Source organism: Triplophysa rosa, unplaced genomic scaffold (assembly GCF_024868665.1).
Source record: "Triplophysa rosa unplaced genomic scaffold, Trosa_1v2 scaffold467, whole genome shotgun sequence".
Classification (NCBI taxonomy): Eukaryota; Metazoa; Chordata; class Actinopteri; order Cypriniformes; family Nemacheilidae; genus Triplophysa; species Triplophysa rosa.
Window position 1 is genome coordinate 1 of NW_026634471.1, and position 21,916 is coordinate 21,916.

At 49.2% G+C, this 21,916-nt stretch overlaps 2 protein-coding genes across 2 annotated transcripts; both read right to left on the bottom strand.

Annotated features, from left to right (window-relative positions):
* Positions 1 to 8,240: 8,240 nt before the first annotated feature.
* Positions 8,241 to 10,584, bottom strand: fetub (fetuin B). Its single transcript, XM_057328408.1, has 7 exons — positions 10,387 to 10,584; positions 9,868 to 9,981; positions 9,689 to 9,776; positions 9,443 to 9,609; positions 9,239 to 9,352; positions 9,063 to 9,149; positions 8,241 to 8,930 (listed from the first exon to the last, which is right to left on the bottom strand). The coding sequence occupies exons 1-7, from the start codon at positions 10,582 to 10,584 to the stop codon at positions 8,241 to 8,243; spliced, it is 1,458 nt and encodes a 485-aa protein (XP_057184391.1).
* A 2,141-nt stretch (positions 10,585 to 12,725) lies between these two features.
* Positions 12,726 to 21,137, bottom strand: ahsg1 (alpha-2-HS-glycoprotein 1). Its single transcript, XM_057328409.1, has 7 exons — positions 20,934 to 21,137; positions 20,724 to 20,831; positions 20,549 to 20,633; positions 20,106 to 20,272; positions 13,522 to 13,632; positions 13,268 to 13,342; positions 12,726 to 13,178 (listed from the first exon to the last, which is right to left on the bottom strand). Exons 1-7 carry the CDS (start codon positions 21,135 to 21,137, stop codon positions 12,726 to 12,728), a joined length of 1,203 nt encoding a protein of 400 aa, XP_057184392.1.
* Between the last annotated feature and the right edge of the window lie 779 nt (positions 21,138 to 21,916).

Below are 21,916 nucleotides of genomic sequence, written 5' to 3' on the forward strand. Positions count from 1 at the left end.
CAATGGAAAAAATGATTTTTAAAATATAATAAATTTCATAAATTGAAATGTAAGGGTTTGGGACACCCATCTCCCAATTAAAAGTACCCAATAAATTATGATTTTAAATGCATTAGGCTTATAAATATTATTGTGGGTTTCAATTAATGATAGAAGGATCTTAGTAAACAACTAAGATTTGAATACTTGAATGCTTTTTGATTGTGTTTTTTTAATGTGGGACTGCAGTATGCGCAAATTCTGTAGAATTGCCCATAAGCAGTCGTCTACCTATTGGCAATGATAATTCTTCCAGCACTTCCCCAACTCCAAATATATTCTAATTGAACTTATGTCATCCAGGGCTCAGAGCCAAACTCATTTTCCATTACTTCTAAAGCCAGGTGAATGTATGAATACCTTTGCAATGAAGAGTTCTTCATCCCTGAATGATGGCTTTTTTCTCTCTTCTCCTCCTAGACAGAGTTCTGCCTCCACTGAGTGTTGTAAGTCATATATTAAAGCACACTGCATATTCACTGCATAGCTGATGGTTAAGAATATGCCACATTTCAAAACAAGAAAACTATAATTACATAACCATCACACGCCACACCTGAGACACTTAACTGAGTAAAAAAATGCAAGTAGTAAGAAGGTGGTATCAAACAGTGAAAACTAATAGTATATATTTGAGAAAGAGTACATGACAGATGAACACTTACTGTACCTCAACATCAGAAACTCAGATAAGGATATTTCCAGTACTTATTAAAGTACCCGAACAGTCCATGTGCAGCAGTCTGATTTTGCAGACTCTTGAAAACGTCTCGGTTACGGATGTAACCTCGGTTCCCTTCTGTGAGGGCGATCTGACGTTGTGTCGAACCGACAGAATGGGGTTGTCTTGAGAACCTATCATCTTCTGAGTATATTGAAAAGGCCAATGAAAATTGGCGAATGAAATTTGCATGCCGGGCTCCTCCCCGGATGTCCGGGTATAAGAGGGAAGCCGGCGTGCTCATTCATTCACCTTTGTTCAGGAGCCTAAGCATCCTCCCCCGACCGCTGGGGTGGGCGGCCAAGTGTTGTGGCATGAGGGACACAACGTCTCGTTCCCTCCATCAGGGAACCGAGGTTACATCCGTAACCAAGACGTTCCCTTTCTGTCGGTCTCTCGACGTTGTGTCGAACCGACAGAATGGGGTTCCTATGGAAAACGCCACAGCACTGAGCCGCGTCACAATCTCTGCGGAGCGACGTTGACTGGCCTGGGCGAGTCAGACGAACACGCTAACGCGAAATTATGACCTTCCAGTGGAGAGGAAGGGGGACCCAGAGCTTTCCACAAAAAGTTGGGAAGCCCCCTAACGCCGGCCGTCACGGGCGGAGGCCTGATTCTCTAAATGGCGAGAAGCCGCCCGGCACCGTACGGGCCACTGGGTAAGCATTATTCCCCCCTGGGGGGAAAAAACGCTGCAGAGGCCACTACCTACCGTAGGGAGGAATTAGTGGAGACACCACATGGTCTCACCATCAGGGGAGAACTCATGGGAGGAATGTGCGGACTGCAGGAGTTAACCGCAAGGTGGGAGTCCACCTGGGGAGGTCATGGGTTGCCAAGGTGGGAACCATTCATGAGGATACATCAGACGGAACAGCCCACGGAGGGGGGGTTACCACGTCTGGAGCACTAGGTCCGGTTAGAGCTATGTGGGAGATAACTCAACTGTTCCCCGGCCTAAGGGGGCAGGGCTGCTCTGCCCAGCCTGTCCCCTGGAAGGGTGCTTAGTGATGGATGGAATGCCTGTTCTTTACCCGAGGGGAAAGAAGTGAGGCGGGATCGCCACTGCTCCCCCCGGAGGGGGAAGGGCTTCCGCAGGCGTACGCCCTACCGGCTGCCGGTCCCACACCTTGCCAGGATGCGGGCTGACACCGGTTCCGCGCGTAGGTATTAGAACCTCACGGAGTTGTTAGGCATAGCCCAACCCGCAGCTCCGCAGATGTCTGCCAGAGAGGCGCCCTGAGCCAGCCACGAGGGGTGTGCCTCACCCCCAACGGGTAGGAAAAATATATCGGTATGCCCTAACGAGGGCATCCACGATCCAGTGCGCCAGCCTCTGTTTGGAGACAGCCCTCCTGCTGACCTCCGAAACAGACAAAGAGCTGCTCAGAGCTTCTGGGCTCTGCGTGCGGTCCAAGCAGAGGCGCCGTGCGCGTACTGGACAAGCACGGATAGGTTGGGTCTTCCTCCCCGGTGGGGAGCGCCTGCAGGTTCACCACCTGGTCTCTCGGGAGAGTGGTGGGAACCTTGGGCACGTAGCCGGGGCGGGGTCTCAAGATAACGTGAGAATCCCGGCCCCGAGTTCTAGGCAATCTGTGGACACGGAGGGTGCTTGTAGATCCCCTACCCTCTTGGAGGTGAGCGCCATGCGGAAAGCCGTCTTTATCAAGACTGAGAAAGAGCGGCAACCCCGAGAGGCTCGAAGGGGGCGGGGCCTCTTGAGGCCCGCCACCTAGGTCGCAAGAGGGTACGGAGCGCGGGTAAGGTGGTCACCCTCTCGCGCCCCTTAGGAACCTAATGACCAGGTCGTGCTGTCCCAGAGGCTACCCAGCACTTGGGTCATGATGAGCGGCCGTAGCGGCTACATACATTCCCAGTGTGGAGGGGGAGAGGTTACTCCCCCGTCTCTCTTGAGGACGGGACAGCTCGTACCCGACCGAGCAACTCCGCGGGTCTTCTCGCCGAGAAGAGCACCAGGACGAGAAGAGGCGCCACCTATGGGCGTATAGCCGCCCAGTGGCCGAAGCCCTAGCCTGAGTGACGTCCCAACCGGACCGGGGGTGGGTCACTCAGGATCTCCTCGTCCCGTCCAGACATGGAGACCAGGTTTTGCCTGGGATGCCGTAACGTGCCCCTTCCCCTGGGGAAGCTGTCCGCCAGGGGGAGCGGCCAGGGGGGAGTTGTTGTCAGAGCCTCAGCTCCGAGAACCAAGTCCTGGTTAGGCCGAAGGGGCGTAACTAGTACCACTTGATGCTCCTCTTCCCTGGCCTTGCACAGGCCCTGTGCAATGAGGCTCACTGGGGGGAAGCGTACTTCCGCTTGTCCCGCGGCCAGCTGTGCGCAAGGGCATCCGTGCCGGGGACTCGGCAGGGAGTACCAATAGCGGCAATGGGTGGTGTCCAGGGAGGCGAAAGGACGGCTACCTGGCCGGCCGACTGCCCCAATGAGCCGGCTGCGCGGGGGGGAGTCGCCACTCTCCGCGAGGCGTCAACTGACGAGAGAGCGCATCGGCTGTCTGGTTCAGGCACCTGGGATATGTGTGGCCGCGGCTGATACGCGACTCCAAGGAGGAGGCGTCGGGCGAGTCATGTTAGCTGCTGGACGATGGTAAAGAATACGCTACAGGCAGTGTGCAGTCCGACCGGACCAGCACGTGCTTCGTCTGCACGAGAGGTGTACCTCCTTCAATGCAGGTAGCACATCCAACAACTCTAGGCAGTTGATATGCCACGCAGGCGGGGGCCCGTCCACGCCCTGACACTGCGTGCCCGTTGCACACGGCACCCCAACCTCTGCAGGGAGGCTCTCGAAGCTCGCGAGGGGACCCCGTCCGCAGAAAAGGTCATGAAGACCAGGGGGTTAGGGTGTGTCGGCAGAAAAGCGTGATCACCATACGCCTGCTGCCGGTGTGCCACGCTCTCCAAGGAACTCGACTCTGAGCCAGTGTTGGAGCGGTCTATGTGCATCGAACCTGAGGGGACCACCCCGCCGAGGATGCCATGTACCCAGGAGCCTCCTTCGGGACCGCTGACTGTCTTGAATATTCAGGCAGTTCAACACTGATCGTGCGCTAGTCAGTCGCGCTGCCCTGAGCGAGTCGGCTCTGTGCGGACCGCGCCCCCGGTGAGCGGCGCTCATGAGGACAGAGTTGAGTTCCTACCGAGAAAGAAGGTATGCTCTGCACCGGGAGAGCTTGCTCTTTTCAGGTTGACCTGTAGGTCCCACACGATCTAGGTGCCGAGCACAGGTCCCTGTGTGTACACTAACAGATCTCGACGAGTGTGCCAAATTGAGCCAGTCGTCGAGATAGTTTAGTACCCGCACACCTCTCTCCCTGACGGGGAAGTGAGGGCGGCTTCCACGACTCTTCGTAAAGACTCGTGGAGGACAGGGACAGACCGAAGGGGAGGACCTGTACTGATATGCCTACCCTCGAAAGCGAACCGTCGGAACGGGCGATGACGAGGGAGAATCGAGACATGAAGAGTACGCGTCCTTCAGGTCGATTGCCATGAATCCATCTGAGCATCTGACGACGCCAGGATGCGCTTCTGCGTGACGCATCCTGAACGGCAGCTTGGTAGGTGCCTGTTCAGGGCACCAGACCCATAGTCGACCCTCCGCTCTTCTTGGGACAGATGAAGTACGGGCTGTAAAACCGCTGAACACTCTCGGCTGGGACGGAGCTACGATCGCTTCCCTCACCAGAGGGAGGCGACCTCCGCCCGAAGTACGGGGGCATCCCTTGCCTCTGCCTGAGGTTAAAGGAGTGCCCGAACTTGGGCGGAGCGTCGAGCGGAGTGAATCGCGTAGCCGAGACGGATCTCTTCCCGAGTCACCGTGACAGGTCTTGAGCCGTAGGCTCCCAGAGACTGCGACAGGGGAGCTAGAGGGAGTTCTGCTTCATGACCTCCGCGGGGGTGGTTCGATGGCTAGCAGTACGGATTCCCTGCCGGGGGGCGGGACCGGGGAGGAGATCGGCTCTGCAGTATTTCCTGCTGGCAAGATCGCAGCACAACGCACTGCATGACATGAGAGTGCAGGGCTGGATGATTATACTCGACATTGCGCTTTGCATACGCAACGTCGAGTTGCCTACACCGTCGTGCTAGAGGGTGAGAGCGGCTGTGATTAACCCAGAGAATGAGGCAAAGCTTCCTGTCTTGAGAGTAAGTGTGGCTGCCGTTTCCCGAGGGGTTTGCCGCAGATGTGAGTTGCGGGCGGAACCGTCCCTGCGAGGTCCGGACGGCTTGTATACCAGCGCTGTGGCTCAAGCAGTCTTGAGGTCTTAGCTGTGATTTCCCGAATGGGTACTTGCGCTTCGAGTCCACCCAGGTGTCCCAGTGAGAGCCGCTGATACCCAGCGAAGCTGCACAAGCATTGGATTTGGCGCGACCCGACATTGGTCTCCCTTTAACAGGAGAGAACGAAAGATTCTCGACTCCTGGTCTCCCTGGCGCATTGGCTTCAGCGCGCTGCGAGGTGGTCTCTCTGTCTGAAGAGGACCAGGGCTGCTGGGAAGCAGACGTGCACGGACTTCGAGCGCCAGAGGCGGCGAGTTGCGGCCGGGAGGACTACTATTTCTCTGTCTGTCCAACTGAACCCTCCGACAGTACACCAACACAGCCCCCCCTTGCGTAGACTGGGTCGCTCGAGAAAGGGACCTTTCTCAGAGTTACTCATCTGCTGCAAGGTACGAGCCAGAGGGTGTCTCTCACTGGACCACAAGTGTGGACATCGTCCGACCCAGGGCCCCGCGGTCACCTTGGTTCGCCCGAGAGCGAGGTCGGTGAGCCGCGGAGTTCCTGCATAAGCGCTGGGTCGGTCTTACCCTCGTGGAGCTCTCTCCGCGCTTGGCCTGCAGGAAGGCCATAGCATGGAGAGAGGGGACAGCCTTGGCCCCAGCAAGTAAGCTCTCGACACCATAGATGCCGAACAAGCCTACTGCTTTGGACGGGAGTCAGTGCCAGTGCGCACCTGCACGATGACCCGGCGGTCCCCGGGGGACACCGACGCTATCCTCCAGCTGCCACACCATCGAGGGAAGAGAAGGGTGATGAACTAGTTGACGTGACGTCGCCGAAAGGGGCGTTCAGGTCTATACAGTTCCTCATGCACTTCCGGAGAACACGGCACTGGAGGGCGGACGCGGCTTGGAGCCGCGTCTCAAACCCGAGACTGCCATGTAGTCCAGCAGCGAGCGCTTGGGAGAGGCAGTGCGGGCACGCAACCCAACACTCCGGCGTGCCCGGGAAAGCATGGCCGACATCTTCGACATCCGCTTTTTCCTGGGACTCGACCCCCCGAGGGAGGGAGCTCAGGTAATCGTCGGAGTCGATGGCCAGTAAGTCACCCTCCGATGCTGCAAGAGACCTCTCATCATCACGCATCGTGTCCGAATACGTGATTGAGGAATAAGACGGCGGACCGTCTTTTTTGGGGAACGGTCAGACGAGCGAAACGAGGTGTGAACGGTCCGTGAGCCGTGGCTGGCGGATTATCGCTCACAGTAATCCTCATCTCACCCTCGCTGCTTGCCATAGCGGACGGCAGGGCCGTAGTCCTGCCGCCACGGAACGGGGAGCAAACGAGGTGGTGGCTGAGTCCCGTGGGAACACAGCCACCTGTGACGCAACGTCTGAATCGTCACCGCCCGCAGTGCGGGCAGGACGTATCCACAACGTCTGCCCCAGCGTACTGGAAGCAGGCATTGTGTCCGTCCCCCTCCTCGATGAGTGTGTTGCACCCATGAGAACAGCGGGACAAGCCACGCTGGAGAAATTTGCTCTTTTAGAAAAGGAAATTTGCTCGAACACCTCCGGAACTGCCGAGACGCCCAGGGGAGAGTCACTGCAGGAAGGGACCGTCCGCTGTCCACGTCGTAGATTCCAGCAGAAAGAATGATCACCCAGATCGTAGAGAAGCTCACCAGATGCGTAGGCTCTGAAGAACAAAAGGTGAATGAATGAGCACGCCGGCTTCCCTCTTATACCCGGACATCCGGGGAGGAGCCCGGCATGCAAATTTCATTCGCCAATTTTCATTGGCCTTTTCAATATACTCAGAAGATGATAGGTTCTCAAGACAACCCCATTCTGTCGGTTCGACACAACGTCGAGAGACCGACAGAAAGGGAACCGGGCTGTATCTACATACAGGCCTGCACTGCTATATAAATATTTTCTTCTGACCTTCTGACAGATGATTTCTCAATAATCTAACTACAACAAAATCTGTTGGTGTATCATGTGCAAAGCAAACGTTTGCTTACAGAAATAACTGAGCAGCAACTGTACATTTAACATTTTCAGTTTGGTTGCCACCTTACCCAGGTGTAGTGAAATGAGACCATTCATCAGAAAAGGTTGGTAACACTATTAAAGGTGGAGTAAGTTTGGGATGTATGTCATGACTGGGGAGGAGACAAAGAGAGATATCTAATGCATTTCTTAAAAGAGAAAAAGTCTGAGTCAGATTCCCTCCACTGGCCTTTGTCAATCACGGCCTCCTAATAACCCCCTTTCCACTGAATTGGCTCTATCTCGCTCTCCTCTCCACCTACAGTATATCTGGTGTATGGTGAGCGCACTGGCACCGTTGTACTGTGGCTGCCGTCGCATCATCCAGGGGGATGCTGCACACTGGTGGTGGTTGAGGAGAGACCCCCCTCATCATTGTAAAGTGCTTTGGGTGTACAGCAATACACAAAAAGCGCTATATAAATGCCTCATTTATTCATTATAACTCAGGGCAATGAAGGGGGGGGGTTGTGAGCGTTGATTTGTTTGTTTGTGTCAATCTGAAATAATAATTAAAATATAAAGTTTAATTAACCTTCAATGACTTACTATATTGTTACAACGCAGTGGTAAATGGCAAGTCAAGCATATTTATTTACTTTAGAGCTGTCAGTTTAATTCAAGTTATTTATTACCAATAAATGAAAAAAAAGAACACCAGTTTTTTCTAAAAGGCTGTTTTGAAAGAATGTTCATGGTGAACATAACTATAATATAACTTTTAAAGTTCAAGTCTTTTATGCATTCTTTGTATTATACCAGCATTTTCAGCCATTTTTAATATAATTAAATATATTACAAATATATTTTGACGTGTTTTAATATATGTAAAATTCTCAGGATTTTCAGGATCTCTATGTATTGACTTTGGAAGAAAGAACAGCAATGAAAATTTTTTTTAAATTAATTTGCATTGGTTTGTAAAAATTTGCGAAAATATTGTCGGCAAATCCTGTCAGATTTCATATCATATAATACTGTCATTCAGTTTCCAAGTTTCCATAGTAACCTTTCTTTCCCATTCCTTCAATGATCTCAGCAGTTTAGAGTTCTTAAGCCTTTTCATATGAATATGAATATGATTTAAGATAAAACAGAAAATAGCAAGCACATGACCCAAAAACCGCTTTATTGTACAAAGCTTATATTCACTACATTTCACAAACATTCAAAGGCCTCTACTCAGTTGGTTTGAAAAGCGGATCCTCGCTGAAGAGCTGCTTGAGGATGAAGTTTTCGATTTTGGACTCTGCTGGACACTCAGGGGATGTTTTGCTTGGAAAGGGAAGAATGGTGGGTTCCCTCTGTCTTGGAATCTGGGGGTCAGGGTGAAAAGGGAGGGTGGATGGGTTCTCATCTCCAGCGACGGGCTTGTCAGGGAAGGATGGAAGGACCATGGGTTTGTCTACAGGAGGCAGGACATCAATCGTCCCCTTAGGGTTTCTCTCTGCAGTTTTGTTCTTGTGGTCGTGGTGATGATGATGGTGTTCGTGACTGTGGAGGTGTCTGTGCTTGTGCTCGTGGTCCAGAACCATCTCATGATCGTGTTCATGGGTCTCGTCTTTTTTGTGACCATACTGGTGGTGTTGGTGCTCCCACTCGTCCTGGCCATGCTCGTGGGCCTTGTCGTGGTGAGCGTGAGCGTGATCGTGGTCGTGAGAGTGATCATGGGAGTGAGCGTGTCCGTGGCCCTTGCCGTGCTCATGTGTGTGGTGGTGGTGACCTGAACCTTGGCCGTGGTCATGGCTGTGTTTATGGGGCTTTGTGTGGTCATGGGCGTGGTCATGTCCAGCAGATGAGCCAGTCCTGCTGTGGCTGTGGTCCACTTCACCTCCGATCAAGTGTTTCTTCTTCTCCTCAGCAGATGCCTAACAACAACACATGTAACAAAAAAATGTGAATGAAATCTAAATATACCTTCTGTGTTAGGGAAAAGAGTTTGATCTAAATCACAATGACCAATCAACAATGTAAACGTATGTTACTGACGGAAATCTTACCTCAGGCTCAAAGATTTCACATTCGACATTGAGATTTTCCTGGGCGGGCCTCATCACAGAGTGGGAAGCTTTGCAGAATCCATTGTGCTAGAGAAATGAGAGATGTGAAAGATGTGAATATATACAGTACTGTAATTGCTAAACACAACATATGATAAGTGTATCTTCTGACATACCGCAAATTCGCATGCCATGAGCTCACATTTAGAGATGTCATCAATACTGGTTTTGTTAGAGCACACTGTCTCCTGAATGGTGAACTCCACATGATGGAATCTTCCAAAACCATACTAGAAAAAATGATCAAATCCAAACATGATAAACATATCTGGACATCTTTATTATTTTTTCTTCTTTAATTCATTTGCTTGCTCACTTACCTGACCGGAAGCTCTTGTAACATTCAGAGGAACAAAGTAGTTAGCCAGACCACTCTCTTTATTGTATTTCTCCATGGCCATCTTCATAGTCTTCTCGATCTCTTCATGATCCTTAGATAGTTGTGTAGGGCAGTCTGGGCACCGTTCTCTGACTTTGGAAGCGGGCACTGCAAAAGAAGAGCCATTTTAATCAACTTGCTTTTTCTCAGAGTATGATAATGAACTTTAGACGTGCTTCATATTTACCTGGCCTCACGACACAGCTGTATTTGTAAAGACGGCTCACCCTCTGAACTCTGTTCATGTAAATTACTGCCTTACACTGACCATACAGCTGTTGGGTGAAAGAAAAGGTTTTTACCAGATCTTTTTTTTTTTGCCTGATCAATTAACACATGAAGTTGCATTTTGAAGCAAAGACATACCGGGTATTGTTCAGGGCCCCGGGTTTCACAGTCTTTCCAGTTCTTCTTGCTGAGGACATGACAGTTGGTCTCCAAAACATCAAGAGTTAAATAAAAAACGACCCCTGTCTCACCCTGAGAAAAAGAGAGAGTGTGATTCGATAATTGATCATTAAAAACTGTATAAATGATAAAAAAATGAATAATTTAAAACCAAGGATGTGCGATGAATCAAGTAAGAGATATGATTATAAGATGATGTTGAAATTCTAAAAAAATTAAGGACAGCAATAGATTAGTTTATATAGCAGCTGTTAATTTGATCACATTGTTTTTTTCTGTAATTTGTTCCAGAATAAAGAAAACATTTTTGAACAGTATCACATTCCTTTAAGAAATGAGACCTTTAGCAACAATTAAATGACTAAAAGTTTATAAAATAAATATATAAATACAAACAAAATTTGCCTCAAACGATTGTTTCTAAATGTAAAATGCCTAAAAAAACAAAAACAACAATATAAAGATAAAAAGACTCACATGCTTCATGTAGTGGACATTACTGAGACGATCCATACTGAATACGTAACCTTCTGTGCGGTCCAGATTGATCTTATTCAAGGCTTCTGCCGCAGCTCCATTAGCTGCAGCGTCCTGACAGGATCCAGGGGTCAAAGGGTCCACTGGTGCCCCACGGACACACAGGGTGACCATCATCAATATCACGCACTGCTTCATGGTGGAGCAGTGCTCGTTCATCCAAACACAACAAAGTCTAAAGGATGCATGCAAGCTTATATACACATCCAACAGCCCCTGCCCAGGCCAGTACACAGAGCTATCTCTCCTCGATCTCCTGGTTCACTTTGAATCAAAACCACAGCTTCACTCCACCCACTCATATCACTGGCCTCTAACATGACCAAATGATCGATGAACACGACCTGTTGCAACATGCTGTAAACCTTTTCGGAGAAAACGCTGAATTTGTTTTTTGTGACTCACCCACTATTCAACCTTTTATAATTAAAGAAATTCTATTATATTTACCTCTGATAATAATAACTTTTTTAACAAATTTATTTATTAAAGAAGTGTTATCTCCTTTTATGTTTAAGAGTTTCATTTTTTTAAGATAGAAATGTCATAGTTTTCAAAAATAAAACCCACAAAACTGAGACTGACTGAATCTGTTTGACCTGCAAGTACAAACATTCCAATATTAATAGTAGCTCATGGGTTTAACTTTAACTTGTTGGATGTTTGATTATAAAGAACATCTAACAAGAACCCAAGGTTGAGCAAATTGACCAAAAATATGACATACATAAAACAATCCTAACACACACACAAAAATGCAATGCAAGTATCACACAAAAGAGTTTAGATTTACAAACAGACAGATATGACTGTATTTTAATAGATCTTAGGGTTTAGGATTGTTATCCATAATCACCTATTACAGTCTTTGTTTTCTGATCAAAAGCTTGAGATAAACATGATAAATCTGGTTTTCCTATCACTGTTAAACTATTTCAAGAATTTGAGGTGTTGATTGAATTTCTTTTTAATTCTCACATTGAGAAAATTATGTAATATAATTCCTGAAATCTTCATCATTGGTTCTTCAGCATCGTGATTTGTTTTTTGCTTTTTTAAAACTGAAGATTATGTCATGCTTTAGTCTTTGGCCTATAATTCCCCACACACTTGTACAGCACATTCTGACTGATTCAAGGGGTCATGACATTTTTTCCTGAGCATCACTTATAACATTAGTTTGATCAAATCCGCATCACTATTTGACCCGGTTCATAAACCTGGAAGATCACACTAAAACAGAGAAGTGAGGAATTTGTTACAAATAAACTAATTTCATTGCTCATTTTATAAAGATGTAAAAAAGCACAGAGAAGCACAATGTTTGAAGAACTTGATCACATACAGCAGTTGTGTTTTGTAATACTTGTAAGTGCTTTCTCCTTGTCACTTCACATTGAGTGGCTGTATATTTACAGTTAGGTTTGATCAAGTTGTTTGATCAATGATTGGCATTATTGATGTTTACACATCAGTGCATGTATCCAGGCCAGTACATTTATCTCTGCGAAAGCTTAAGTTTAAAGCTCTTTAGGACTTTATAAAACGATCAGTTCTGGTTGAGCCGAGTTCTTATAGCAGTTATAAAATACTGCAGTCAGCATATTAGAATGTTTTGGTTAATGTGATGTGATGTGTTCTTACATAGCCTAAATATCACTTTATTTACTTTATTTTATGAAACCTTGCATATGGAATAACCGTTTTATAAAAGCAATAAGCCACGCGAAGCCACTTCGCATCTTGCCACAAAGCCCTTAGCTGTTAAAAACTGTACTGTATGTACTGTATCACATTTATGTCATATAAGAACCATTTTTGGTTCTCAAAAGCCTTATTCAGTCAAAGGTTTTTAAAAGAACCATCTGTTTTCAACTTTTTCATAGTTTTTCAAGCAGCTATTTTAAAGCAATTTTATTTTTAAATATCCCAAAAACAATGAGTTCCTCACGTTATGGCCTCTGTGTACTAGACAGCACAGTGTAAGTATATTAGTCTATTTCTGTTTGTTTTTGAAACCTTCAACATCTGGAAGGACCTTTCTGCTTCACACAAGATTCTTTTTAGTGGAAAAAGAATACAATTGTTTTGCAGCACCTTACAGTAATGACTATTGTGAAAACTACTCAACCAGAATGTTCAATGAAGAATATTTTATTGTGTCTGACCCTAAATGTTTTCACACTTCTGAATATCTCTGTAAAACTCTCTTTAGTTTTGCACTCTAGTTTTAAAGATGTATCCAACCATGGATACACAGCCCTACTCAGTGGATTTATTTACTGAGCAGGTGGAGGTGCAAAGTCTGGAGGTCCTCTGCAGGGACGTGGTGGAGGAAAAGGACAGATTGGGTAAATAGATGGGGGGATTTTTACAAAGCCATGACAGGGGAATTCATGGTGTCCCTCCGACCTGGATACTGGGACCGCTGAAGGGCCTTTTGGACAGTGGGGTATGTCTTTGTCAGCGTGATGTGAATGTTCTGGTCGGCCCCTGTGATCGGGTGTTTTCTCCTTATGGCCATGGCCAGCGTGTTCAGGTCGGCCCCTGTGATCAGGTGATTTGTCCTTATGGCCATGGCCTGTGTGTTCAGGTCGGCCACTGTGATCAGGTGTTTTGTCCTTATGGCCATGGCCTGTGTGTTCTGGGCAATGATGGTGGTGAGGCGGGGGCCTGTGGGATTTGCAGTCTCTTCTTGAATGGCCATGATGGTACATGTGTTGAGTTGAGTTCTGGAAACGTATAGAGGAATGACACAACTAAATAAAACAGGAGAACATAACCAAGTCTAGGCCAGTTTTAATGAGTATGAGATACGTACATGAGCTTCAAAAACTTCACATTCCACTGTTGGTTCCAAATCTTGAACCTTACTGGATTTACAGAACCCATACCGCTAGAGTAAGAAACACAGAGATATTTGACAATGAGGTACTTAGAGGTACAAGGAGATGAAGACTGTAAATGTCCACCCTCCTTTGCCCACTGTATAAATATTAAATGCATAAAGAACTCACTGGTGATTTATTATAAGTGGACAAAATACAGTCAGAATTTGAATTTGTTGTCACTTACAGCCTGATCCACACATAAAGCCTTGCATGCTTCTGGGGATGCCTGCTTGTTTGGACAGTCTGTCTCCACAATGGCAAACTCAGCAAAAAAGCCTTGACCTGAAAACATCCACTAGAAGAAAAAGATAGACGAGTGATGAAGTTACATTGATTTTTTTAAAGAATAAGAACACAGCAATCAAATAGTTGCTTTGAAGACCAGAAATAAAGAAAACATGGCCAGTGGACTTGGTCCAGTTGTACCAGTAAAATGTTTTACTAATTACTTTTTTTAATGAATTGGTTGATTATTTATAAGAATTCATACAATCCCATTTGTGCCTTTTTATATGATCTCCTTTCACCCAATGATAGTTGTGTTTACAGGTGGACCTTCGTCTTGTTTTTCTTATAAAAGTGTGTTCATGTACAATTTACAACATTGTACATATTTATATGAAATAGCCACATCATTAAATAGTTGTTTTCCCATGATATTGATTGTACAATAATGTGAGTTCTTGTACTAGTAACAAACACTGGTAATGGTGTCAGCTTCAAAAGTCTGCACCGCTAAAACACATGATGGTTGTTATTCGGGTAGTTCTATATCAGTGGTTCCCTTTCTGTCGGTCTCTCGACGTTGTGTCGAACCGACAGATGGGGTTCGTCCTTGAGAACCAATCGCTTCCGACTTCTCTAGAAAAGGCCAATGAAAATTGGCGAATGAAATTTGCATGCCGGACTCCGCCCCCGGATATCCGGGTATAAAAGGGAGACGGCGTGCCTCATTCATTCACCTTTTGTTCTTCGGAGCCTTCGCTCATGATCAACAGACTTCTCTACAAGATGCAGCGGACTGTCCCTTCCTGCAGCGACTTCCCCTGGGCGTCTCGGCGGTTCCAGAAGTGTTCGAGTTTTTTTCTCTAAAAGAGCAAATTTCTCCAGCGTGGCATGTCCCGCTGTTCTCGTGGGTGCAACACACTCGCTGGGGCAGATGTTGTGGATACGTCCTGCCCGCACTGCGGGCGGCTGACGATTCAGACGTTGCGTCACGGGTGGCTGTGTACTCAGCCACCAACTTGTCTGCTTCCCGTTCCGTGACGGCAGGACTACGGCCCTGCCGCCCGCTAAGGCGAGCAGCGAGGGTGATATGAGGATTACTGTGAGCGCTAATCCGTCAGCCACTGGCTCGCGGACCGTTCGCACCTCGCCTTGCTCGTCTGACCGTTCCCCATAAAACGGTCCGCCGTCTTATTCCTCAATCACGTATCGGACACGGTACGTGATGATGAGAGGTCTGTTGCAGCATCGGATGGTGACTTACTGGCATCAGACTCCGACGATTACTTGAAGCTCCCTCCCTCGGGGGTCGAGATCAGGAAGAAGCGGATGTCGAAATGTCAGCCATGATTTCCCGGGCAGCCGGCATTGGGTTGCGGTGCACCGCACTGCCTCTCCCAACGCTCGCTGCTGGATACACAGTACATCGGGCTTGAGAGCGGCTCCAAGCCGCAGTCGCCCTCAGTGCCGTGTTCCCCCGGAAGTGCATGAGGAACCTAGTATGACCTAGAACGCCCCCTTCGGCGCGTACACGTCAACTAGTTCCATCACCCTTTCTTCCCTCGATGGTGGGGCAGCTAGAGGATACGTCGATGTCCCCCCGGGGCTCGACCTAGACTCCCGTCCAAAGCACGTAGGCTTTTCGGCATCTGAGGTGTCGAGAGCTTACTCTGCTGCGGGCCAAGCTGTCCCCTCTCTCCATGCTATGGCCTTCCTGCAGGCCAATGCGCGGAGAGAGCTCCACGAGGGTAAGACCGACCCAGCGCTTATGCAGGAACTCCGCGGCTTCACCGACCTCGCTCTCGGGCGAACAAGGTGATCGCGCGGGCCCTGGGTCGGGCGATGTCCACACTTGTGGTCCAGGAGAGACACCTCTGGCTGTACCTTGCACAGGTGAGTAACTCTGAGAAAGTCCACTTTCTCGATGCACCCATCTAGCAAGGGGGGGCTGTTTGGTGATACTGTCGGGTTCGACAGTTAGGGAGCAGACAGAGGAAATCACGTATGTCCTCCCCAGCCGCGACTCGACCGCCATCTGGCAGCCGAAATCCAGTGCACCGTCTGCTTCCCAGCAGCCCTGGTCCTCTTCGAGACATTGAAGAGGAGACCACCACCCCATCGGCAGCCGCGGCGAAAGCCAATGCGGCCCTCATGGGAAGACCCCAGGGAGTTCGAGAATACCTTTCTAAAAGTTTTCTCCCTCTCTGGGCGTTATCACAGCGGCGAGACACAATGTCGAGGATAATCAGCAGCCTAAGCACTCTCAATCGACGGTGCTTTGTGCCACATATCGTCTGGGTATTATCACAGCCGCTCTCACCCTCTGCACGACGGTGTTCGGCAACTCGACGTTGCGTCACGGCGAGACCCAATGTCGAGGATAATCAGCAGCCTAAGCACTCTCAATCGACGGTGCTTTGTGCCACATATCGTCTGGGTATTATCACAGCCGCTCTCACCCTCTGCACGACGGTGTTCGGCAACTCGACATTGCGGCAAGACCCAATGTCGAGGATAATCAGCAGCCTAAGCACTCTCAATTGACGGTGCTTTGTGCCACATATCATCTGGGTATAATCACAGCCGCTCTCACCCTCTACACGACGGTGTTTGGCGACTCGACGTTGCGGCAAGTCCCAATGTCAAGGATAATCATCAGCCCATGCACTCTCATTCGATGGTGCGTTGTGCTACATCTTTGCCAGACAGGTAAAACTGCAGAGCCGATCTCCTCCCCAGGCTCCCCCCCCCCACGGCGAGGGATCCGTACTGCCAGCCATCGAACCACCCCCGGGAGGTCAATGAAGCAGAACGTACCCCTAGCCTCCCTGTCGGTCCCTGGGAGCCTGACAAGAGCTTCCCAAACCATCACGGTGACTACGGGATACGGTCCGTCTCGGCTACGCGATCCAACTCCCCGGACGCCCGCCCAAGTTTCGGGGCATCCTCTTAACCTCAGCAGAGGCAAGGATGCCCCGTGCTTCGGGCCGAGGTCGACACCCCTCTGGTGAGGAAGCGATCGTGCTCGTCCCTCTAGCCGAGATGTTCAATGGGTTTTACAGCCCGTACTTCATCGTCCCCAAAAGAGCGGGGGTCGCTAGATCTGCGTACCCTGAACAGGCACCTACTCAAGCTGCCGTTCAGGATGCTCACGCAGAAGCGCATCCTGGCATCTGTCAGATGTCAAGATGGATTCATGGCAATCGACCTGAAGGACGCTTACTCTCATGTCTCATTCTCCCTCGTCATCGCCCGTTCCTACGGTTCGCTTTCGTGGGTCAGGCATATTAGTACAGAGTCCTCCCCTTCGGTCTGTCCCTGTCCCCACGAGTCTTCACGAAGATCGTGGAAGCCGCCCTCACTCCCCTCAGGGAGAGAGGTGTGCGGGTACTAAACTATCTCGACGACTGGCTCATTGACACACTCGTGAGATCTGTTATGTACACACAGGGACCTAGTGCTTCGGCACCTAGATCGATTGGGACCACAGGTCAACCGAAAAGGAGCAAGCTCTCCTCTGTGCAGAGCATACTCTGTTTAGGTATGGAACTCAACTCTGTCTCCATTACAGCGCGACTGCGCTCAGTCAGTGTTGAACTGCCTGGAATTTTTCAAGCAGTCAGCGGGAGGAGGCTCCTGGGTACATGGCATCCTCGACGGTGGTGATACCCCTCAGGTTGATGCACATGAGACCGCTCCAACACTGGCTACAGAGTCGAGTTCCCTGGAGAGCGTGGCACACCGGCAGCAGGCGGATGGTGATTACGCTTTTCTGCCGACGCACCCTAACCCCTTGGTCTTCAATGACCTTTTATACGGACGGGGGTCCCTCTCGGGCAGGCGAGATGCGTCAGGGTCGACAGACGCCTCCCTGCAGGGTTGGGGTGCCGTGTGCAACGGGCACGCAGTGTCAGGGCGATGGACGGGCCCCCGCCTGCGCAGGCATTTCAATTGCCTAGAGTTGTTGGATGTGCTACCCGCACTGAAGGGGTTACAACCTCTTGTGCAGAACAAGCACGTGCTGGTCCGGTCGGACTGCACAACTGCCGTAGCGTTTTTAACCGCCAGGGTGGCGTTCGCTTATGGCAGCTAACACGACTCGCCCGACGCCTCCTCCTGTGGAGTCCGCAGGGCCACACATATCCCAGGTGACCTGAACCAGACAGCCGATGTGCTCTCTCGTCAGTTACGCCTCGCGGATAGTGGCGACTCCACCCCCGCGTAGCCAGCTCTTTGGGGACAGTCAGGGCGGGCTCAGGTAGACCCCTTCGCCTCCCTGGACACCACCCATTGCCGCTAAGGTACTCCCTGCCTCGGCACGGAGGCTCTAGCGCACAGCTGGCCGTGGGACAAGCGGAAGTACGTCTTCCCCCAGTGAGCCTCATTGCACAGACCCTGTGCAAGGTCAGGGAAGAGGAGCATCAAGTGTACTAGTTGCGCCATACTGGCCCAACCGGACTTGGTTCTCGGAGCTAATGCTCTTGACGACAGCTCCCACCTGGCCGATTCCCCTGACGAAGGACCTGCTTTCCCAGGGGAAGGGCACGTTATGGCATCACGGGCTAGACCTCTGGAACCTCCATGTCTGGCCCCTGGACGGAACGAGGAGATCCTGAGTGGCCTATCCCCTGCGGCGGTTTAGACCACTACTCAGGCTAGGGCCCTAGCCACTAGGTGACGATACGCCTAGTGGTGCCTCTTCTCATCCTGGTGCTCTTCTCGTAGAGAAGACCCGCGGAGTTGCTTGATCAAGTGGATGCGGTCCTTCCAGAGACTCGAGAATAATCTCTCCCCTTCCACACTGAATGTGTATGTTGCCGCTGTTGCCGCTCATCACGACCCAGTTGCTGTTAGTCTCTAGGACAGCACAACCTGATCATTTGGTTCCTAGGGGCGCGGGAAGGCTACCACCTCACCCACGCTCCGTACCCTCTTACGACCTTGATGCGGTCCTGGAGCCCCTCCGAGATGCCGCTCTTTCTCACTTCACGATGAAGACGGCTCTTGGGAGGACGCTCAAGAGGGTAGCGGACCTACAAGCATTCTCCGTGTCCACAGATTGCCTAGAACTCGGGCCCGGTTATTCTCACGCTATCCTGAGACCCCAGCCCGGCTACGTGCCCAAAGTTCCCACCACTCCCCTGAGACACCAGGTGGTGAACTTACAGGCGCTCCCCACCGGGGAGGAAGACCAACCCCATCCGTGTTGTGTCCAGTACGCGCATTGCTCCTCTGCTTGGACCGCACGCAGAGCCGCAGAAGCTCTGAGCAGCTCTTTGTCTGTTTTGGAGATCAGCAGGGAGGGCTGTCTCAAACAGAGATTGACGCACTGGATCATGGGCGCCGTCGATGGCGTACCTTTCCTAGATCGTCTACGCCCACTGGGTGAGAGCTCTCTCCACGGAGTACAGCCTCCTCATGGGCACTGGCTCGAGGCGCCTCTCTGGCAGACATCTGCAGAGCTGCGGGTTGGGCTACACCCATCACCTTCGCGAGGTCCTACAGCCTCCGCGTAAAACCGGTCAGCTCGAGTCTTGCGGGCATCAGGCAAGACCGGCGACCGGTAGGGTGTACACCTGTGACAGTACCTTCCTCCCCTTTCTCCTAAGGGGGTCAGCGTACTAACTAGCCTCCCTTCTTCCCCCACTGGGTGAAGAACAGGCACTCCATCCATCACTAGTAAGCACCTCCTGTGGGCGGGCTGGGCAGAGCAGCCCTGCCCCTTAGGCCGGGTTACAATTTCGCGTTAGCGCTCACGGCTGACACGCCCAGGCCAGTCACCGTCGCTTCGTTGAGATTGTGACAGGGCACCGTGTTATGGCGTTTTCCATTGGAACCCCATCTGTCGGTTCGACACAACGTCGAGAGACTGACAGAAAGGGAACGTCTCGGTTACGTTTGTAACCTCGGTTCCCTGATGGAGGGAACGAGACGTTGTGTCCTCTTGCCACAACACGTGCTGTCCACTGCAGCAGTCGTGAGAGGTCTCAGGCTCCTCAGAACTAAGGTGAATGAATGAGGCACGCCGTCTCCCTTTTATACCCGGATATCCGGGGGCGGAGTCCGGCATGCAAATTTCATTTGCCAATTTTCATTGGCCTTTTCTAGAGAAGTCGGAAGCGATTGGTTCTCAAGGACGAACCCCATCTGTCGGTTCGACACAACGTCTCATTCCCTCCATCAGGGAACCGAGGTTACAAACGTAACCGAGACGTTCTCAACTCTGGCTCGCGATATCCATTTTCCTGCCTTATTTAAGCCCCAACTCTGATGAAACACACCATGAGTGACAGTGATTCAAATGATAGTGATCCACATTAAGTTGAATACGTCTATTCCTGAAGACTGTGATTAGCTTATTCAAGTGTGTTTTATCAGGGTTGGGGCTAAGCTCGGCAGGAAAATGCTTCTGTGCCCACTCAGTGAAAACTCTAAGAATCATAACACATGTTATGAACTGAGATCTGATGCATTTTACCAAGAAGCAACGAGTGTCAATCAGCTCATGTTACTAGAGGTGTTTGCATTCATGTGCTTACGCACCTGGGTGCTGATTCTTCCTACTTCAACAAGTTTAAAATAAGACGTTTGGTTAGATTCCTTGTTAAATTTCTGCAGGGCAGTTTTCACAGTTTCCAGACCCTGAGGGTCATGAAGGGGCAGGAGAGCTGAGCAGTCTGGACATTGTCGCACCAGCAATTCATGAGAAGCTGGAGAAAAACAATGCATTATGAGCGTCAATGGAATCTAAATAATATACATGGACTCAGTCAAAATAGTGGTACAATTGTGTTCTGACATTAAACTGATTTTGTGTAGCTTTTGTATTATTATAGCACATAAACTGTGACGTGTTCATAGGGTGTTTAAAAGTGACTTTGACCTCATTTGACCTAAGGGTTTTTGAAAGCTAAACTATAGATTTGAGCAGAGGTTAAGTGGAAATGCAAGTAGAAACGATCATTGATTTGTTGGTGTTATAGCACCTGGTTCAGTGCCACAAATGTAGCATTTCACAGCTGCTTTTCCCTCCATGCTATAGATGGTCACATTACATTTGGCTGTCACGCTCTATGGGGAGAATATAGGAATGTTAAATGAATAAATTTAACAATAAAGAGTGAATATCTGAAATAAGATCATGTGTTACGATCAGCTTACCGTCTCACTCTCTGATCTAATGTTACACTGATCTAAGGGTTTGGGGTTCACAATGTGACATTCAGTTTCCTTTAAAGTCATTTTGAGGACCACCTCACAAGCATCAGCCTGCAGAGAAACACAACAGCATGTCCACAACATATATGTTTTTCTTGTTCAATTTCATTCAATCACTTGAAGTTGATATGAAAGCAAACATGGACAACTGACCTTCCCTTCTGCTGTGCGACTGTCCAAGGAGACAAACTTGAACTTGTATCCATGGCGATGATGGTTGTTAATGAACTGCTCGGCTACACGTGTAGCATTGTTGTCTTGATCTTCTTGACATTTATATTCCACTTCACTTGCTGGTGGGAGGCTGATGGCGTACAGGGCCGAGATCAGAGCCGCTACTATCACCAGCTCTCTCATACTGCATACGACCAGTAAATCTTCAACTAAAAAACAGACCTCCTCTCCCACCTAGACCTTTATACCAGGGATGAGCAAACAATATAGTGCCAGTCAGGCTTGCCAATGTAAATGAAACCTGGAGGGAGGAATATTAAATACAATTACTGTACCTGATGTTGTATTCAGTGATCTTAATTGTTACCTCAGTGTTACACCTCATACCACCTAGTGACAAAGCAGAATGCCAGACATTTCTGAATAAATTTTTATGAGAAGAAAATGAGAAAACATTAACTCTGCAAATTGTTAAATTACCACAGAAAACAATTTTGACTGATTACAATTTTCAAAGAAAATGAAATGCACTTTGAAACACAGCTTTATTTATGAATGATCGAAGGGTTGTTAGAGTTCATTGAAAATCAACTGTGGGGGAGTTTAAAGTGAATGGTCAGCACTGACAGATAAAAAGATCAATGTGAATGAAGATAACATTTGCCTCCAAACAGAACTTGCATCATTTAGAAGGCAAATAGACTAAAGTTTGGTAAACAAAAGCTGATGATACTTTGCCCGGAGTAAACAGAAAAAAATCACAAATCCATGAAATGAGTTCATATCTCTCTCTTTAGCTTCCTAAAGTCCAGGGGCCTCATTTATAACCATTGCGTACACACAAAACATGCCCTGAAAGAGGCGTACGCCACTTCCCATGCAAAAGATGGGATTTATAAAAAATTTGCGCACTGGCACGCAAACTCTGACCCTTGCGTACGCACATTCTGGAAACAAGGGGC